At 43.6% G+C, this 20311-nt stretch overlaps 1 protein-coding gene across 2 annotated transcripts in view; it reads right to left on the reverse strand.

Moving 5' to 3' along the window:
* The window catches only part of LOC138250219 (organic solute transporter subunit alpha-like), a 531589-nt gene that overhangs the window by 159864 nt on the left and 351414 nt on the right, over positions 1–20311 (reverse strand). For both annotated transcript variants that reach the window (XM_069204817.1, XM_069204816.1), the window contains one exon: positions 5491–5596. In XM_069204817.1, coding sequence (XP_069060918.1) covers positions 5491–5596 — 106 coding nt within the window. The remainder of the gene's footprint in view (positions 1–5490; positions 5597–20311) is intronic.

Below are 20311 nucleotides of genomic sequence, written 5' to 3' on the forward strand. Positions count from 1 at the left end.
TGTTGGCCTCAGGAGTGGTCAAATGTACTATTCACACTCCAGTTTGTGTGACAGTAGGCAAAGCATTGTACTCAAGAGGGGTGAAATGTACTATTCCCACTCCAGTATATGCAACAGTAGGGAAAGAGTTAGACTTTCAAGGAGTATTATTTACTATTCCCACTCCACTCTGTGCAACAGTAGGGAAAGTGTTGGATTCAGGAGAAGTAACATTTACTATTCCTACTCCAGTCTGTGCAACACTAGGGAAAGGACTGGACTCTGAAGGGGTATTATATACTATTCCCATTCCAGTCAGTGCAACTGTAAGGAAATTGATGGACTCAGGAGGGGTAAAATGTACTATTCCCTCTCCAGTGGATGTAACAGTAGGGAAAGCGTTAGACATAGGAGGAGTAAAATTTATTATTTCCACTTGAGTCGGTGCAACAGTAGAAAATGTGTTGGACTCAGAAGAGGTAAAAGTGGCTATTCCTCCTACAATCAATGCAACAGTAGGGAAAGCATTGGACTCAGGAGGGGTAACATTTATTATTCTCACTCCAGTCTGTGCAACAGTAGAGAAAGTGTCGGACTCAGGAGGGGTGAAATGTACTATTCCCCCTCCAGTATATGCAACAGTAAGGAAAGTATTGGACTTTGAAGAGGTAAAATGTACTATTCCCACTCCACTTTGTGTAATGGTAGGGAAAGTGTTGGACTCAGGAGAAGTAAGTACTATTCCTACTCCAGTCTGTGCAACAGTAGGGAAAGGGCTGGACTCTGGATGGATAAAATTTACTATCCCCACTCCAGTTGGCACAACAGTAGGGAAAGCGTCGGACTCAGAAGGGGTATAATTTATTATTCTCACTCCAGTCAGTGCAACAGTAAGGAAAAAGTTGGACTAAGGAGGGGTAACATTTACTATTTCCACCCTAGTCAATGTAACAGTAGGGAAAGCGTTAGAGTCAGGAGGGGTAAAATTTACTATTCACACTCCAGTCCATGCAACAGCAAGGAAAGTGTTGGACTCAGAAGGAGTACAATTAACTATTCCCACTCCAGTCTGTACAACAGTAGGGAAAACATTGGACTCAGGAGGAGAACAATTAACTATTCCCACTCCAGTCTGTGCAGCAGTAGAAAAATTGTTGGACTCAGAAAAGGTAAGATTTGCTATTCCCACTCCAGTTAGTGCAACAGTAGGGAAATTGTTGGACTTAGGAGGGGTACCATGTACTATTCCCACTCAATTCTCTGCAACAGTAAGGAAGGTGTTGGACTCAGAAGGGGTACAATTAACTAATTCCACTCTAGTCTGTACAACAGTAGGTAAAACATTGGAGTCAGGAGGAGTACAATTAACTATTCCCACTCCAGTCTGTGCAGCAGTAGAAAAAGCGTCGGACTCAGAAAAGGTAAAATGTACTATTCACACTCCAGTCTCTGCAACAATAAGGAAAGTGTTGGACTCAGAAGAGGTAAACTTTACTATTCCCTCTGCAGTTGATGCAACAGTAGGGAATGCTTTAGACACAGGAGGAGTAAAAAGTACTATTCACACTCCAGTCGGTGCAACAGAAGAAAAATCGTTGGACTCAGAAGAGGTAAAATGTGCTATTCCCACTTCAGTCTGTGCAACAGTAGAGAAAGTGTTGGACTCAGGAGGGGTATCATTTACTATTCCCACTTCAGTCTGTGCAACTGTAGGGAAAGTGTTGGATTCAGGGGGGTAACATTTACTATTCACACTTCAGTCACTGCAACAATAGGGAAAGTGATGGAATCAGGAGGAGTGAAATGTACTATTCCCACTCCAGTATGTGCAACAGTAGGGAAAGTATTGGACTTTGAAGGGGTAACATTTAATAGTCCCACTCCACTTTGTGCAACAGTAGGGGGAGTGTTGGACCCAGGAGAAGTAAAACTATTCCTACTATTCCCGCTCCAGTCGATGCAACAGTAGGGAAAGCTTTAGACACAGGAGGAGTAAAATTTACAATTCACACTCCAGTCAGTGCAACAGTAGGGAAAGCATTGGACTCAGGAGGGGTAACATTTACTATTACCACTCTAGTCTGTGCAACAGTAGGGAAAGTGTTGGACTCAGGATGGGTAACATTTACTATTCCTACTTCAGTCACTGCAACAGTAGGGAAAATGAAGGACTCAGGAGGGGAGAAATGTACTATTCCCACTCCAGTCTGTACAATTGCAGGGAAAACCATTGGACTCAGGAGGGGTAAAATTTACTATTCCCTCACCAGTTTATGCAGCAGTAGGGAAAGCGTTAGACTCAGGAGGAGTACAAGTAACTATTCCCACTCCAGTCTGTGCAACAGTAGGGAAAACACTGGACTCAAGAGAGGGAAAATGTACTATTTCCTCTCCAGTTGATGTAACAGTTGGGAATACGTTAGACTCAAGAAAAATAATAAAAGTATAAAACTATTACCATACAATGAAATATATACATTAAAAACAATTACATAATTAAAATGATTTTATTTTTATTTTTTAAAATAAAAAATATTATTTCATAATTATTTTATTAAATTCCCACACTATAGTCAAACATTGAACATATGTCAAAATTACACAATTATATTACACAATTTACACAGTTAAATTAAAAATTAAATAATAATGTTTTAAACGTTAATAGTTAATACATTATTATTTAATAAACTTTCCACCCTATATCCCTACAAACCCAACCTGCACATAAAATACAACTTAAAAAAAGAACATTTACATTAATTACACACCAAATGAGAAAATAGATATTTAATATTAATTAAAAAAATATATAAATCATTTATAATTAAATCAATTTCCACCCTGTACCCCAGAACGCTCACAACTTGCTACAACTTTATAAATTACTATTTTACAATCAAATTAAAAATATAAATAACTTAAAATTACAAACTATTTTTAAAAACAAATAAAACATATACACTCAAAATACCAATTAAACACACTCATGTGTCTTAATTTAAAACAGTGTTATTTCTGTCATTGATATTTTTGCTCATGACATTCCTGTGCCACGATATTAAAAACTCGAGATTTGTGCAACTCAGTATTTTTTATTCAATATTATGTCTGAATACCGAAATCAGAGAAGTTAAATGTAGAGGGTGAAATGTTGAAGAATGAATAGAGAACACAAACAAGAAAAAACAAATGGCATCTACATCCACTGTGAACAATGCATATTTTGTGAGGAAGAAAGTTAAACAAGTTGAGAAATATCAGTGTTTGTGCACAAAGATTTCCATGTTCCCTCCTCAAAAGGGAATGTTGTTGCTGCAACGCCTTGAACCTTTTTCGTATGGCAGTAAGGAGCGTGGGATATTCATAGTATAGTACATATAGAATGCTTGAAGACCTACAGCTCTCGGGTTAGGTACATAATCGGTGCTATTACTTGCACATATTATCTTCTTGTACCCGTTTAAAAATATTATTTTCCAATTTTTATACTTACTTTTTAGTCATTGTCTTAGTACATCAAGTTTTGCCAAATTACAGTAGAAAGTTTCAAGTAAGGGAAATGATTTGCTAAGAATCATGGAAGTGAGGGAACTGGGATTAAAATGCTTCATGCCTCACTCAAGTGAGTGGCCACCATGGTAACCACTAAACTGAGTCGGAACTGCATGAGTTAAACCAGTAACAAATAGCTCAGGGCCTGATTAGAGTATGGCGTAGAGGTTACGCCATCACAAATGTGATAGATATCCCTTTCGCCGCATTATAAGTTCCTGTGGGTATAATGAAATTGCAATACGCTGGACGGGATATCCATCACATTTGGGACAGAGTAATTCCCTCCCCCAAACTCTAAATCAGGACCTTAATTTGGTTCACAATTATTCTCTGCATTCTGACATTACACAAATGTGAGACTATAAGTGCCATAACAGAAAGAACACAAACTCATGATTGCATCAGCTGCTCATGTGTCACATGATAAACTTCAGACTTTGGTATAGCTTGCAGATCAGAGATTCCGTTCACAGTCAGATAGCTGAATTCTTTTTTCCTCCTACAAAGCCTTGTGTGCATCTTGCAGGTCAGAGTTCTCTAACTACTTAAAGGATCCCTTGTTTGTTTGAGGAAATAAAAGTTATTTTTATAAAGTTATTTTTACAACTCTGTGACAGTGATACAGTCTGTGCTGTTAACAGCTCCATGCAAGTACTGCTTTGAACTTCCAGCTTGTTGCTTACTAAAATGTTAAATTATATTACTATTGACAAAAATCTTCCTCTGAAATCAAAAGTATTTGAGATGTGTGGGAACTTTGGCTCTCATGAAATTTCGAGGACTTTGGAGTTTGTCAGGAGTAGTTCAACCAGATTTCTGAGGCAGAAAAAGTGATAGCTTCCTTTGACTATAGTGAGATCAATAATGGGATTATGGAATGCCTGTATAAAACGTCAGTATCTAATTTCTTTATAATCGGTGACTTGTAACGCACCCATTAGCCGAATAAAAAAAATGTCACAACTCAACTATTATAACTTATTTCAGCTGAGTTCTGACATCACAATGCTTTTTGCGAGAGCCAGCAGCTGAAAACAAAGCTGGGTCACAGAGCATAACTGAAGCAGTTGTTTAAAGCAACATCACATTGCTTTTCTTTCTTCTGCTCTACTCTAATAGCTAACAGTGATGAGTAGAGAGAATATGTTTCTTTTTTGCATTGTGCATTTTTCAACACATTCCGAACTACTGCAGCTTTAAAAAAAAAAACTTGCATTTAACTGTTTCTAATATTTGTCTGCAAGAAATATCTAACGGGTTTTTATTATGTTTAATTTTGCACTAGAGCTTTTATTTTTATTTTTCATGTTTGCAAACATGCTCGCTCTTTCATATAAAAGAGCCATGCACCAAAGGTGTAAATGGTTTACGGTGAAAGGTGAGGTGTGACCATGTATTATATGGGATAATACCCCCGCCATACATGATAAGGATATTGCAAGTCATCTTGAAGTTCCATAGCCTTATAAAAGAACTCTGCCTTTGGCCTCATTCCTCTATACGGTTATGGAACTTTTTAGTGGCGTGCAGTATCCTTATAGTGTACAACAGGGGGCACTTTATCCCTTAAATAATAGAGACATAATTGTCACTTTAGTAAGTGTCAAGAAACATGCTTCTTCTGGAGTGTGTGTCTTTGATGTTTATGTGTTATGTGTCACTTATTCAAAGCCATTGCTTGGTTATTGCTGGGTCACTGACAGAGAGAGAGCAATATTACTCTAGCCCAGAATGGGTCAAGGAAGTTTGCGACGTATGGAACTGCAGAATGCTCTGTTTTTATGTGTTTTATGTAATGTGAGATCATAGAAAATAAAACAATTAATCATGTATATTATCTCTGACAGCACTTGATTCATCTGAAAATGATTAAGCGTTGCCAGTGCTTTACAATAAATAATGGTAAAGCCAGATTGACACACGAAATGCAGTACAGATGAAATTAATACATACATGAGCCTCTTGATGATGATGGAAGAGGCGGTGCACAAGCAATAACTCCTGAGTTAGCCAACATGTTGATAATTGCAGACTGGAGCTGGGACAGGATGATGATGAACTGCAAATATAGTGCAACACAAACACACATCAGTGATGCTTGCAAAGGCAACTAAAATCCATAGTCTGTCTGCTTTATTGGTACACTGCTGTTAATAGAAGCTACCTAATATCATGACATTAAATCAAATAGACTGCCGCTAGAACATGTACATTCCAAACTGTTTCAGAGTTTATTTAGATACGTCTGTGTGGAATGAAAGTTCGTCAAGGCCACTGTAAGGAAAAAATAATAATTATTTGAGCAGATAATTTAGTTTGTGCCTTCCTCCATAAATTGTTCTTGCCTTCCACGGTTTCCTCTTATTGTCTTGCCTCTTGAAAGCCAGGCAAAGGCGTTATATCACCCTTTATCATATGTATGTGAAAATATGCTAAATTATTATCATGAAACATCTCTCACTGTTTCAAAGGATAACAAAGGAAATCTCAGCTCTAATTTGTCACTGCTGATTAAACATTGCACTGAAAAGAAAATTATTGTGAAGCCTAAAAAGAAAGAGATTCAATGGCAGACTCCTTGTCTCATTCCAAACCATGACAATTATAGAGCAGGTGACTTATTTAGTTATTAAAACTAAAGGAGCTGGTAAATCCTGTTGCCATCAGCAGATTGGACAGGGATTAAAATTAAAAGCAAAACTGGCACAAAATTACATATCGCCCTGGAAATCATGTAGCTTGGAAAATAGCAGCCAGGTGCCTTCATTAGCAGGCGACTACTCCCCAGAGAACAAGGATGGAGCACCATTAAGAGGGAGGCCTTTGATGTGGTCTGGTCCCTGAAGAAGCTGAGGCCATACCTGTTTGGCACTCACCTCCATGTTCAAACTGACCAAAGATCTCTTAGATGGCTCATGCAGATGAGGTGGTCCATTTCCCTACAAGGGATGGACTTCACAGTGGAACATAGACCTGGGTGTGCCCACGCCAATACAGATGGACTTTCCAGGTTTTTCCACTTAGCTGATGAAGACTACCAGGATGTACAGTTAGTATCCTTTTTGCCCTGATCACCCCCAAACGTTTTGACTGATAGTGACGGTTACTGACTTTGACTGCTCACTGGGCACTGCTCACCAGTCTCAGGTGCTCTGTGTACAGTGGAATATGCAATTTAGGCATAATTATAATTGGCTCTGACAACCTACCCATAAGTCCTGAGTACATGGCAGGGCATGTACGTTTAGGGACCCCAGTGTAGTTAGGGCACCCCTGGGTGCCCTGTTGTGGTCTCTGGTGTCATTTTAAGAGCAGGCCTGCCTTGGGGCTGCTTTTAAGTACAAGTTAACCTCAAATTCGACTTTGGAATTAAAAGTACTTTCAAAGTCTCAAACTACCTTATTTTTACATGTAAGTCACCCCTAAGGCCTGTCCTAAGTGGCCCAAGGGTTCGGTACAGTGTAAACACAAGCAGGGACATTATAAAATATGTTTTATAAGCCTTGGTGAGGGAAAAACAGCCACATTTGTTTTCCCCATTGTAGCTCATTAGCTCCTTTGGCTAACATTAGGAGACTTTATTTAAAATGGAAAAGTATCATTTCCACCATAAAAGAGCTAAATCTGTCAAGTCTGATGTCAAATTAAAAGTTATGATAAATCCAACCACTTGCCAAGGTTGGATTTATTATAATTAGTACACAGAATGAGGTTTAGAACGCTTTCTGAAAGTTACCAAAATCAGCCCTGTAGTGCTATTTCCTGATTAGGCAGTCTTAATGAGGTGTGCAGAGGACTTGGCTGAAACAAAGGATGCATCTGGTGGGAAGAGTACTGTTGCAGTAGATGGCAGAGCAGGATGGGAATAGAGTGGCCAAACTGGGTTTCAAAGGAGGAGAAGCCACCTGGGACATAAACTGGAACTCCCCATTTCTGTTCCCCTAGGCTAACGGAGGCCACAGTAATTAGATTAGGAGAGGGGTTGGGAGGGGTATGTTAGGGAAACTTAGTGAGTGGGCTCAGCCAGATGTAAACTTCTAGGAAAGATTTTCTCCATATTCGATTTTTAAAGAATGTTGCTTTCTGGGATTTATTTTTGCCAGTGGTCACCCTAGAGTGCAGCACCTTGCACCCCATTGGTCAGGGGCAGCCCCCTGCCTGCCAACACAGGAGCAAGGATAAATATGGTAGAGATTCTCAGCAATTCAGATCCCTGCTGGAAGAAAATACTGGAGAAGAAGGACTGCCATACTGAACCCCTGGTCTGCACCTGAAGGACTGCACCCACAAGGCCCGCACCAGCTGCAGACTTTGGGCTTCACCAAGAAAAGGACTTTGCCTTGCTTCTGCAGCTCCAGGAGTGGACTCCCTGTAAGTTACAGGCACAAAGGAGATGCCCAGTGTCCACTTCATCAAGTCATGCAAGAACAGCACAGCTGACCAACATCCTGTGATCATTTGAGGATTCTGATCATGTACATTCTGGGAACTGTAGTCCCAACTTCCAATGAGCAACTCAGATTCTGGAACCTTGGGTCAAGTTTGTGAATACTTCAAGGCCCAAAAAAAACTTCTGGAGGAAGATCCAGAAATTTGGAGAGGTTTGGAGCAACTTTGTAAAAAAGCTCCAAAACTGACCGATCCATTGATGAGAGTCAAGCTGGTGATGTCGAGCCCCGACCCGGTCGGAATTTCAGGTTCATCCCGCTGAAGCTCTGGAGCTTTTACCCTTCAATGAGACTTCCAGGAGTTGACCGGGACCTTGTGTTGAGACAAGCCAATGACGTTGTATCACCAGGCGGCCTGAAGAAGAGCCTCGCCCAACGACAAGAGAAAAGCTCCAGAAAGATTTTAAGTGTGTAGGTAGAACTTTAACAAAGGCCTCCCGCTTAGTGTATCCGAGCAGTTCTCAATTGTGGTCGACCTCAACTTTTGACTTAGCCTCTGTCAAGCACGACCAGAAGCCCCTGGTTGGTGCTTTTTGTTTTTAGGCACTAGAAAGCAATTTTTTTACATGTAATCTTTAAAAATTAATATCTCTGGCCATGGGCCATGCTACCAAGGGTTGAGCAAGGATTAATTTATTAAGAACTTGACTGGACTGAGAGGGGGATTGTGGCCAATTGCTAAGTGTGAGGACCGACCTGTCATTAACAATAATCCACTTTCCAACAAGTGCTCTACTTGACCTACATTGATCTTAAAACAGATTTTGATTCTGCCCTCTAGTAGAGCCTGCACGATATATGTCTCTGCACAAAGCTCATGGATGTTGTGAAAAAACATCAATAGGAAGTATAATTACAGTGAGGTTCGGGCCAAAGGGTGAGCACGCACCAAGCTTTGTGATAAAAACAGGCATCAGGCAAGAATGCGTTTTAGCACCCATGCTATTCAATTTGTTCATTAATAATGTTGGGAAGCATCTACTGGCACTAACTCTGGATGTCCCATCTATAGGGGGAGACAAAACGGTGATCCTGCTATTCGCTGATGGTGCCGAATTCCTGGTCTTCACAGAGCTTTCTAAGTTACTGAAGGGCTTCAAAGATTACTGCACACAGAAGAAACTCATGATCAGTGCCACAAAGACAAACTATATGCTGGTTAACCCAAGGCGCAGCTTGAAAAGCGTATTTAAAGTATACAACTTGCCATTGGATCACATTGATTTATATGACTATTTTGGGATAAGGTATGAAGCACAGCTAACATGAGGGAACAGAAGTCCAAAAGTGAAGCTAGCACAAAGGTTTACAAAGTGCCACAATCCATGCACTGCGCCACTTTGTAAATATGGCGTGGGGAAAAAAAATTACGCTAAGGTGGCGTTAAAGTGGCACAAGGGGCTCTTAAATCTGCCCCATAATGCCCATGACTCAATTACATTGCAAGGTCCTTAATTAGCATACGATGTCATAAGTTTTGGACTAATCCAGAGATTATGATTCCCTCGACATTGGACGTATTCAAAACAAAGTACTGACTACAAATGTTTCAATTGCAGAGAGGAGCTCTTTTTAATGTTCCGGGAAATTAAACCTGGCGCCTATTTGGGGAAATATTTGGATCTGCTCTTTCCTAGAACAAAAAGAGCTTCATTCATAAAGTTCAGGCTAATGGTATACCCCGTCTAGACTTATACAAGGAACTGGTCGAACAAGAATCTGTGTACTATCTGCAGTTGCTCAAAAGGTGGCGATGAAACAGGCTTGCACTTTATGCGGTTATGCTCCTTTTTCTTGTCAGACACAAGGTTAGACATACACCCGCTTTTAAAAAAATGCAGTGTAGGACATTGTACTGCTGCTATGAATTTATACCTCCGAACTGACTGTGAATCCACCACTGGTCTCCTATATTAATGCCGCTTGGAAAGCCACACCACTGCAATTGCATGTTAGACTGACATCTGGCAATACCGCTCATGGCATGTGTAGGAGGCTGGCCTGGCTTGTAGTGGGTACCAAGGGGTACTTGCACTCTGTACCAGGTCCAGTTATCCCTTATTAGTGTAGAAGAGGTGTTTCTAGCAGCTTAGGCTGCTAGAAGGTAGCTATAGCAGAGCAGCTTAGGCTGAACTAGGAGACATGCAAAGCTCCTACTATACCACTGGTGTCATATGCACAATATCATAAGAAAACACAATACACAGATATACTAAAAATAAAGGTACTTTATTTTTATGACAATATGCCAAAAGTATCTCAGTGAGTACCCTCAGTAGGAGGATGCCAAATATACACAAGATATATGTACACAATACCAAAAATATGCAGTAATAGCAAAAGGAAGTAATGCAAGCAATGTAAAGTTACAGTAGATTGCACTAGGAGCATATAGGTATAGGGGCAACACAAACCATATACTCCAAAAGTGGAATGCGAACCACGAATGGACCCCAAACCTATGTGAGCTTATAGAGGGTTGCTGGGACTGTGAGAAAACAGTGAGGGTTAGAAAAATAGCCCACCCCAAGACCCTGAAAAGTAGGTGTAAAGTGCACCTATATTCCCCAGAGAGCACAGAAGTCGTGATAGGGGAATTCTGCAAGGAAGACCAACACCAGCAATGCAACCAAAGTGGATTTCTGGACCTGAGTACCTGTGAAACAAGGGGACCAAGTCCAAGAGTCTTGACAATGTCGAGAGAGGGCAGATGCCCAGGAAATGCCAGCTGAGGGTGCAAAGAAGCTGCCACTGGATGGTAGAAACTGTGGATTCTGCAAGAACGAAGAGGACTAGGAACTTCCCCTTTGGAGGATGGATGTCCCATGCCGTGAAGAAGCTTGCAGAGGTGTTCCCACGCAGAAAGACGGCAAACAAGCCTTGCTAGCTGCAAGGGTCGTGGTTAGGGTTTTTGGATGCTGCTGTGGCCCAGGAGAGACCAGGATGTTGCCACTTGGATGAGGAGACAGAGGGGGCGCCCAGCAAGTCAGGGAGCCCTCACAGAAGCAGGCAACACCCGCAGAAGTATCAGAACAGGCACTTAGAAGAGGAGTGAACCGGAGTCCATGCGAAGTCATAAAAGGGAGTCCCACGACGCCGGAGGACAACTCAGAAGGTTGTGCACTGCAGGTTAGAGTGTCGGGGACCCAGGCTTGGCTGTGCACGAAGGAAATCCTGGAAGACTGCACAGGAGCCGGAGCAGCTGCAAATCACATGGTATCCAGCAATGCAGTCTAGCATGGGGAGGCAAGGACTTACCTCCACCAAACTTGGACTGAAGAGTCACTGGACTGTGGGAGTCACTTGGACAGAGTTGCTGAGTTCCAGGGACCACGCTCGTTGTGCTGAGAGGGGACCCAGAGGACCGGTGATGCAGTCTTTTGTTGCCTGCGGTTGCAGGGGGAGGATTCCGTCGTCCCATGGGAGATTTCTTCAGAGCTCCTGGTGCAGAGAGGAGGCAGGCTACCCCCAGAGCATGCACCACCAGGAAACAGGCGAGAAAGTGGCAGGATCAGCGATACAAGGTTGCAGTAGTCGTCTTTGCTACTTTGTTGCGGTTTTGCAGGCGTCCTGAGCAGTCAGCGGTCGATCCTTTGGCAGAAGGTGAAGAGAGAGATGCAGAGGAACTCGGATGAGCACTTGCATTCGTTATCTAAAGAATTCCCCAAAGCAGAGACCCTAAATAGCCAGAAAAGGAGGTTTGGCTACCTAGGAAGGAGGATAGGCTAGCAACACAGGTAAGAGCCTATCGGAAAGAGTCTCTGACGTCACCTGCTGGCACTGGCCACTCAGAGCAGTCCAGTGTACCAGCAACACCTCTGTTTCCAAGATGGCAGAGGTCTGGAGCACACTAGAGGAGCTCTGGGCACCTCCCAGGGGAGGTGCAGGTCAGGGGAGTGGTCACTCCCCTTTCCTTTGTCCAGTTTCACGCCAGAGCAGGGCTGGGGGATCCCTGAACCGGTGTAGACTGGCTTATGCAGAGATGGGCACCATCTGTGCCCATCAAAGCATTTCCAGAGGCTGGGGAAGGCTACTCCTCCCCAGCCCTGACACCTTTTTCCAAAGGGAGAAGGTGTAACACCCTCTCTCTGAGGAAGTCCTTTGTTCTGCCTTCCTGGGCCAGGCCTGGCTGGACCCCAGGAGGGCAGAAACCTGTCTGAGGGGTTGGCAGCAGCAGCTGCAGTGAAACCCCGGGAAAGGCAGTTTGGCAGTACCCAGGACTGTGCTAGACACTCGGGGGATCATGGAATTGTCTCCCCAATGCCAGAATGGCATTGGGGTGACAATTCCATGATCTTAGACATGTTACATGGCCTTGTTCGGTTGTTACCATTGTGACGCTATACATAGGTAGTGACCTATGTATAGTGCACACGTGAAATGGTGTCCCCGCACTCACAAAGTCCGGGGAATTTGCCCTGAACGATGTGGGTGCACCTTGGCTAGTGCCAGGGTGCCCACACACTAAGTAACTTAGCACCCAGCCTTCCCCAGGTGAAGGTTATACATATAGGTGACTTATAAATTACTTAAGTGCATGGCTGTGAAATAAGGTGGACGTTATTTCACTCAGGCTGCAGTGGCAGGCCTGTGTAAGAATTGTCAGAGCTCCCTATGGGTGGCAAAAGAAATGCTGCAGCCCATAGGGTTCTCCTGGAACCCCAATACCCTGGGTACCTCAGTACCATATACTACGGAATTATAAGGGTGTTCCAGTATGCCAATGTGAACTGGTGAAATTGGTCACTAGCCTGTTAGTGACAATTTGGAAAGCAGAGAGAGCATAACCACTGAGGTTCTGGTTAGCAGAGCCTCAGTGAGACAGTTAGGCATCACACAGGGAACACATACAGGGCACATACTTATGAGCACTGGGGCCCTGGCTGACAGGGTCCCAGTGACACATACACTAAAACAACATATATACAGTGAAATATGGGGGTAACATGCCAGGCAAGATGGTACTTTCCTACAGCATGAATTCGGGCATTGTTCTGGTTACCTAGACTCGAACTGCTGTTTTTGGTTACAATTTATGTTGGTGGCTTTCAGGTTATCCTTGGCAGCATTATACTACTGCGCAACTGTCTTGAATCACATGGGTACAGTCGCAGGGTGAGATGCAAGGTAAATGCATAATGTTCACAACATGTACTGAAGGAAATCACCTTGGGATTTTAAATTATATTTTATATTATCAGACTTATTGGAGAATTTGAAATCACCCAAGCGTTACGGATACCTCAGGCGTCTAATATAATCTCAACATATATTTGAAACTAATGGGTTCTGCAGCTAGGAGGCGCTAGTATACAGCGTATGGCTACTTGGGGACATTTTAATATTTATGTTCATATCTAATAGTCTGAGAATTATGGTATAGTGTAGATAGTGGAATGCGATGGCAGGAATGATACACTCTATTTTTTTTATATATGATAGCACACTGTGTTTCCTTTTATATAAAATGTGAACGTTTTTATATTTTACGAATTTGGAATTTTCATTAAATGTGATAAAATAATAGAATTTGTAAAATTGTTATTTGTTTCTTTTGTTATATTACCAATTTTATATTATATGGCGCACATTTGAAAGACAAATCAATAAACTAAACTCAGAACTTTCTGAAAAGGAACATCTTTGGCTGTCGCAGTCTTTTTATATTGTTCGAGCGGGTAAACTACCCAACAACAACCAAAAAAACAAGTTAAAAATCTTCATGGATTTAAAAAAAAAAAAACTGAAAACAAACAATTCATTTCGTCCATGTACCTCAGAATTTACATTTTACAAAATGTTCTTGAAAACGACTCAACAACAGGCAGTCAAGCAGCTTAGACTAAAAGACAACGGGCCAGATGTAGGAAGGCATTAGCGCCTCGCAAACGGCGAAAAACGCCGTTTGCGAGGCGCTAATACCCTCAAGCGATGCAGAAACACATATTGCGAGTCGGTACCGACTCGCAAAATGTGTTTCAGACTCGCAAATAGGAAGGGGTGTTCCCTTCCTATTTGCAAGTCGCACCGCGATGTAGAGTTGATTTGTGACCGCGAAAGCGGTCGCAAATCAACTCGCAGTTACCATCCACTTCAAGTGGATGGTAACTCATTGGCAAACGGGAAGGGGTCCCCATGGGACCCCTTCCCCTTTGTGAATGCTCACAATAATATTTTTTCAGAGCAGGCAGTGGTCCTATGGACCACTGCCTACTCTGAAAAAAACCGAAACTAAAAGGTTTCGGTATTTTTTCTTTTTGCAGCTCGTTTTCCTTTAAGGAAAACGGCCTGCAAAGAGAAAAAAAAAAACTGCTTTATTTAAAAGCAGTCACGGACATGGTGGTCTGCTGTCTCCAGCAGGCCACCATCCCCGTGAGTGCCTAGACTCGCTATGGGGTCGCAAACTGCGACCCACCTCATAAATATTTATGAGGTGGGTCTTTGTGACCCCATAGCGAGTCGCAGAAGGTGTCTGAGACACCTTTCTGCATTTCCTTTTGCGAGGTGCAAATTGCGAGTCTCTGGGACTCGCAATTTGCACCTCGCAAAAGGAAACCTACCTACATCTGGCCCAACATTTCCTCACATGGTTATTACCCAAGGTTATCCAAGTCGTTTTACTTTGGACCTCTTAAACCAAACTGATAAAAGGATCTTCGATTAAGCGAATGGTACATCGACGCTAATGTTAGTTATGAGTATTTTCAGACGACTCGATACTTCCTATTCCCAAAAAGGTGCAACCCAGTTCGCTTTCAGGATCTTGTAGGCACCACAAAAGAAAACAACATGGGCCAGATGTAGCAAAGAACCAATTTGCGACTTGCAAATTGCGAGTCCCTGCGACTCGCAATTTGTAAGTCGCAAATTGGTATGCAGTACGGTGTCTCAGACACCGACTGCGACTCGCTATGGGGTCGCAATGACCCACCTCATAAATATTCATGAGGTGGGTCGCAAATTGCGGCCCCTTTGCGAGTATAGGCACTCGCAAACATGGAGGCCTGCTGTCGTCAGCAGACCTCCATGTTCGTGACTGCTTTCAATAAAGCAGTTTTTTTTTTTTAAGTGTAGCCCGTTTTCCAAAAAGGAAAACGAGCTGCACTAAAAAAAAAAAACGAAACCTTTAGTTTCGGTTTTTTTTCAGGGCAGGTAGTGGTCCCTTGGACCACTACCTACACTGAAAAAATATTTTTGGGTCCATTCACAAACTGGAAGGGGTCCCATGGGGACCCCTTCCAATTTGCGAGTGGGTTACCATCCACTTGAAGTGGATGGTAACTGCAACACCATTTGCGACCGCGTAGGCGGTCGCAAATGGTATTGCATACCACTCAGAATCGCAAATAGGAAGGGAACACCCCTTCCTATTTGCGATTCTGAAATGCATATTGCGAGTCGGTCCCGACTCGCAATATGCATTTCTGCATAGCAAAGAGGCATTTGCGCCTCGCAAACGGCGATTTTCGCCGTTTGCGAGGCGCAAATCCTTTGCTACATCTGGCCCCATATTCCTTGCTTTCATTCCCGAGGCTACCCCTGAGGCACAATTTAATTTTAGATACACTAGTAGAGCATGAGTTGGGAAAATTAGCAACTGCAAGTGCCTTATCTAAATTTTATGTCTAATACACTAGTCAATGAAGGATTCATATAACCCATAAACTTGAAGAGGAAAAACAGTAAGAGTGGCTCCCCACGGAAGATGAAGTCTACCATTTCTCCGAGGTAATTTGGCAAATCCTTAACTAAACAACATTAGTGCCATCGCTGGGGATCAAGAGGAGGTCTCACCTATACTCATCCAACTCCAAAGTACCAGCCAAGTCTTAATATATCTCACCTTAGGAATCTTAAAGCGTGATTTAAAATCTGGAGTACAGTATTTACTCCCTCAGGGCAACAGAGCAGTATACCTGTAAACTGCATTTACAGATGTCTGCTGGCCCTGCTGACATCTCTTAACATGTGCAGCAACGGCATCACAGCAGTTCCTGTCAATGTGTTACCCTATTTGACGGTTGGCTCTGTGAAACATGACTTTTCACAAGTTTTTGCTTTTTCAAAAACAAAATCCAAAGCGGATTTATAAAAAAAAAAACGATCATGAATGAACCCCACTGCAAAGGAATTGTATCCTATGGTGTGGTGGTCATTATTATTTTTTACTGTCCCTTGATGAACAGCAAAAAAAAACATATAACACTGCCAGCTCTAAATCAAGCAGATGGTGTTATACGTGACTCTCCGATGGCCTGTTTTTCTTCCCGCCATTGGAGGAGTTTATCAGCGAGGAAGCAAAATTAACCTTCATCGCAGATGTACTTAAGGTCCGCCTCCCGGTAAATCAGGGGGATGGCCCAAGAGTGTGGTGTAGAGAGTACTTTGTCCTAGTTGTGATAAAAGACTATCTCTTACAAACTCTTTATCAAGCCCTTAGTTGCCTGTGGTCTACTCATAACATCATGTGAGGGACTACGGTAGGGCTCCAACTCTCCAGTTGACCAATACACATCCAATACAAGATCGGCCTCTGGTTTGCACCCAGGACAGTTCTAACCAGCAAAGTTTTTTAATTAACTTGACTGCATGATTACTTGGCCAACAATTTTGATTTTGTCCTCTCCTATATGCAATTGCCAAACAGGCAAAGTTGCCTGTGAGAAGGTAGCCTCTTTCTAGCCTTGTTACCCCCACTTTTGGCCTGTTTGTGAGTGTATGTCAGGGTGTTTGTCACTGTTTTCACTGTCTCACTGGGATCCTGATAGCCAGGCCTCAGTGCTCATAGTGAAAACACTATGTTTTCAGTATGTTTGTTATGTGTCACTGGGATCCTGCTGGTCAGGACCCCAGTGCTCATAGGTTTGTGGCCTATATGTATGTGTCACTGGGACCCTGTCACACAGGGCCCCAGTGCTCATAGGTGTGCATGTATATGTTCCCTGTGTGGTGCCTAACTGTCTCACTGAGGCTCTGCTAACCAGAACCTCAGTGGTTATGCTCTCTCATTACTTTCAAATTGTCACTGACAGGCTAGTGACCATTTTTACCAATTTACATTGGCTTACTGGAACACCCTTATAATTCCCTAGTATATGGTACTGAGGTACCCAGGGTATTGGGGTTCCAGGAGATCCCTATGGGCTGCAGCATTTCTTTTGCCACCCATAGGGAGCTCTGACAATTCTTACACAGGCCTGCCACGGCAGCCTGAGTGAAATAACGTCCACGTTATTTCACAGCCATTTTACACTGCACTTAAGTAACTTATAAGTCACCTATATGTCTAACCTTTACCTGGTAAAGGTTAGGTGCAAAGTTACTTAGTGTGAGGGCACCCTGGCACTAGCCAACGTGCCCCCACATTGTTCAGAGCCAATTCCCTGAACTTTGTGAGTGCGGGGACACCATTACACGCGTGCACTACATATAGGTCACTACCTATATGTAGCTTCACCATGGTAACTCTGAATATGGCCATGTAACATGTCTATGATCATGGAATTGCCCCCTCTATACCATCCTGGCATAGTTGGCACAATCCCATGATCCCAGTGGTCTGTAGCACAGACCCTGGTACTGCCAAACTGCCCTTCCTGGGGTTTCACTGCAGCTGCTGCTGCTGCCAACCCCTCAGACAGGCAGCTGCCCTCCTGGGGTCCAGCCAGGCCTGGCCCAGGATGGCAGAACAAAGAACTTCCTCTGAGAGAGGGTGTGACACCCTCTCCCTTTGGAAAATGGTGTGAAGGCAGGGGAGGAGTAGCCTCCCCCAGCCTCTGGAAAGGCTTTGTTGGGCACAGAGGTGCCCAATTCTGCATAAGCCAGTCTACACCGGTTCAGGGACCCCTTAGCCCATGCTCTGGCGCGAAACTGGACAAAGGAAAGGGGAGTGACCACTCCCCTGACCTGCACCTCCCCTGGGAGGTGTCCAGAGCTCCTCCAGTGTGCTCCAGACCTCTGCCATCTTGGAAACAGAGGTGCTGCTGGCACACTGGACTGCTCTGAGTGGCCAGTGCCACCAGGTGACGTCAGAGACTCCTTGTGATAGGCTCCTTCAGGTGTTAGTAGCCTTTCCTCTCTCCTAGGTAGCCAAACCCTCTTTTCTGGCTATTTAGGGTCTCTGTCTCTGGGAAAATTGTAGATAACGAATGCATGAGCTCAGCCGAGTTCCTCTGCATCTCCCTCTTCACCTTCTGATAAGGAATCGACCGCTGACCGCGCTGGAAGCCTGCAAACCTGCAACATAGTAGCAAAGACGACTACTGCAACTCTGTAACGCTGATCCTGCCGCCTTCTCGACTGTTTTCCTGCTTGTGCATGCTGTGGGGGTAGTCTGCCTCCTCTCTGCACCAGAAGCTCCGAAGAAATCTCCCGTGGGTCGACGGAATCTTCCCCCTGCAACCGCAGGCACCAAAAAGCTGCATCTCCGGTCCCTTGGGTCTCCTCTCAGCACGACGAGCGAGGTCCCTCGAATCCAGCGACACCGTCCAAGTGACCCCCACAGTCCAGTGACTCTTCAGCCCAAGTTTGGTGGAGGTAAGTCCTTGCCTCACCTCGCTGGGCTGCATTGCTGGGAACCGCGACTTTGCAAGCTTCTCCGGCCCCTGTGCACTTCCGGCGGAAATCCTGTGTGCACAGCCAAGCCTGGGTCCACGGCACTCTAACCTGCATTGCACGACTTTCTAAGTTGGTCTCCGGCGACGTGGGACTCCTTTGTGCAACTTCGGCGAGCACCATTTCACGCATCCTCGTAGTGCCTGTTTCTGGCACTTCTCCGGGTGCTACCTGCTTCAGTGAGGGCTCTTTGTCTTGCTCGACGTCCCCTCTCTCTGCAGGTCCAATTTGCGACCTCCTGGTCCCTCCTGGGCCCCAGCAGCGTCCAAAAACGCCAAACGCACGATTTGCGTGTAGCAAGGCTTGTTGGCGTCCATCCGGCGGGAAAACACTTCTGCACGACTCTCCAAGGCGTGGGGGATCCATCCTCCAAAGGGGAAGTCTCTAGCCCTTGTCGTTCCTGCAGTATTCACAGTTCTTCAGCCTAGTAAGAGCTTCTTTGCACCAACCGCTGGCATTTCTTGGGCATCTGCCCATCTCCGAGCTGCTTGTGACTTTTGGACTTGGTCCCCTTGTTCCACAGGTACCTTCAGACAGGAATCCATCGTTGTTGCATTGCTGATTTGTGTTTTCCTTGCATTCTCCCTCTAACACGACTATTTTGTCCTTAGGGGAACTTTGGTGCACTTTGCACTCACTTTTCAGGGTCTTGGGGTGGGTTATTTTGCTAACTCTCACTATTTTCTAATAGTCCCAGCGACCCTCTACAAGGTCACATAGGTTTGGGGTCCATTCGTGGTTCGCATTCCACTTCTGGAGTATATGGTTTGTGTTGCCCCTATCCCTATGTTTCCCCATTGCATCCTATTGTAACTATACATTGTTTGCACTGTTTTCTAAGACTATACTGCATATTTTTGCTATTGTGTATATATATCTTGTGTATATTTCCTATCCTCTCACTGAGGGTACACTCTAAGATACTTTGGCATATTGTCATAAAAATAAAGTACCTTTATTTTTAGTATAACTGTGTATTGTGTTTTCTTATGATATTGTGCATATGACACTAAGTGGTACTGTAGTAGCTTCACACGTCTCCTAGTTCAGCCTAAGCTGCTCTGCTAAGCTACCATTATCTATCAGCCTAAGCTGCTAGACACCCTATACACTAATAAGGGATAACTGGGCCTGGTGCAAGGTGCAAGTACCCCTTGGTACTCACTACAAGCCAGTCCAGCCTCCTACATTGGTTGTGCAGCGGTGGGATAAGTGCTTTGAGACTACTTACCACTCTTGTCATTGTACTTTTCATAAGAGAAAAATATACAAAACAAGGTCAGTGTATATACACATAGCCAAAAAGTTTTGCATTTCCTCTTTTCACTCTTTTCTAAGTGCTGAAAAGTACTTCTAAACTTTCAAAAAGTTCTTAAAAGTTTAAAAAGTTTTTTCTGTCTTTCCAAAAAGTTCTGAAAACTTTTTTCTCTTTGTCTATCACTTTAACTCTCTCTAAAAAATGTCTGGCACAGGCCAAAAAGTTGAACTGTCCAAACTTGCATATGATCACCTTAGCTGGAAAGGAGCAAGGAGTCTCTGCATAGAGAGAGGTTTGAGTGTAGGGAAGAATCCTTCCTTGGAACTGTTAATTAATATGCTTAGAGTACAGGATAAGGCCATAAGTGCCCAATCTGTAGAAAAAGTAGCTAATGGTTCTCAATCTGATCCAGGGACTCCCCCAGGAAAAGGTTCAGGAAAGAAACTTCTCAGCC

The sequence above is a fragment of the Pleurodeles waltl genome, chromosome 8 (assembly GCF_031143425.1).
Source record: "Pleurodeles waltl isolate 20211129_DDA chromosome 8, aPleWal1.hap1.20221129, whole genome shotgun sequence".
Lineage (NCBI taxonomy): Eukaryota > Metazoa > Chordata > Amphibia > Caudata > Salamandridae > Pleurodeles > Pleurodeles waltl.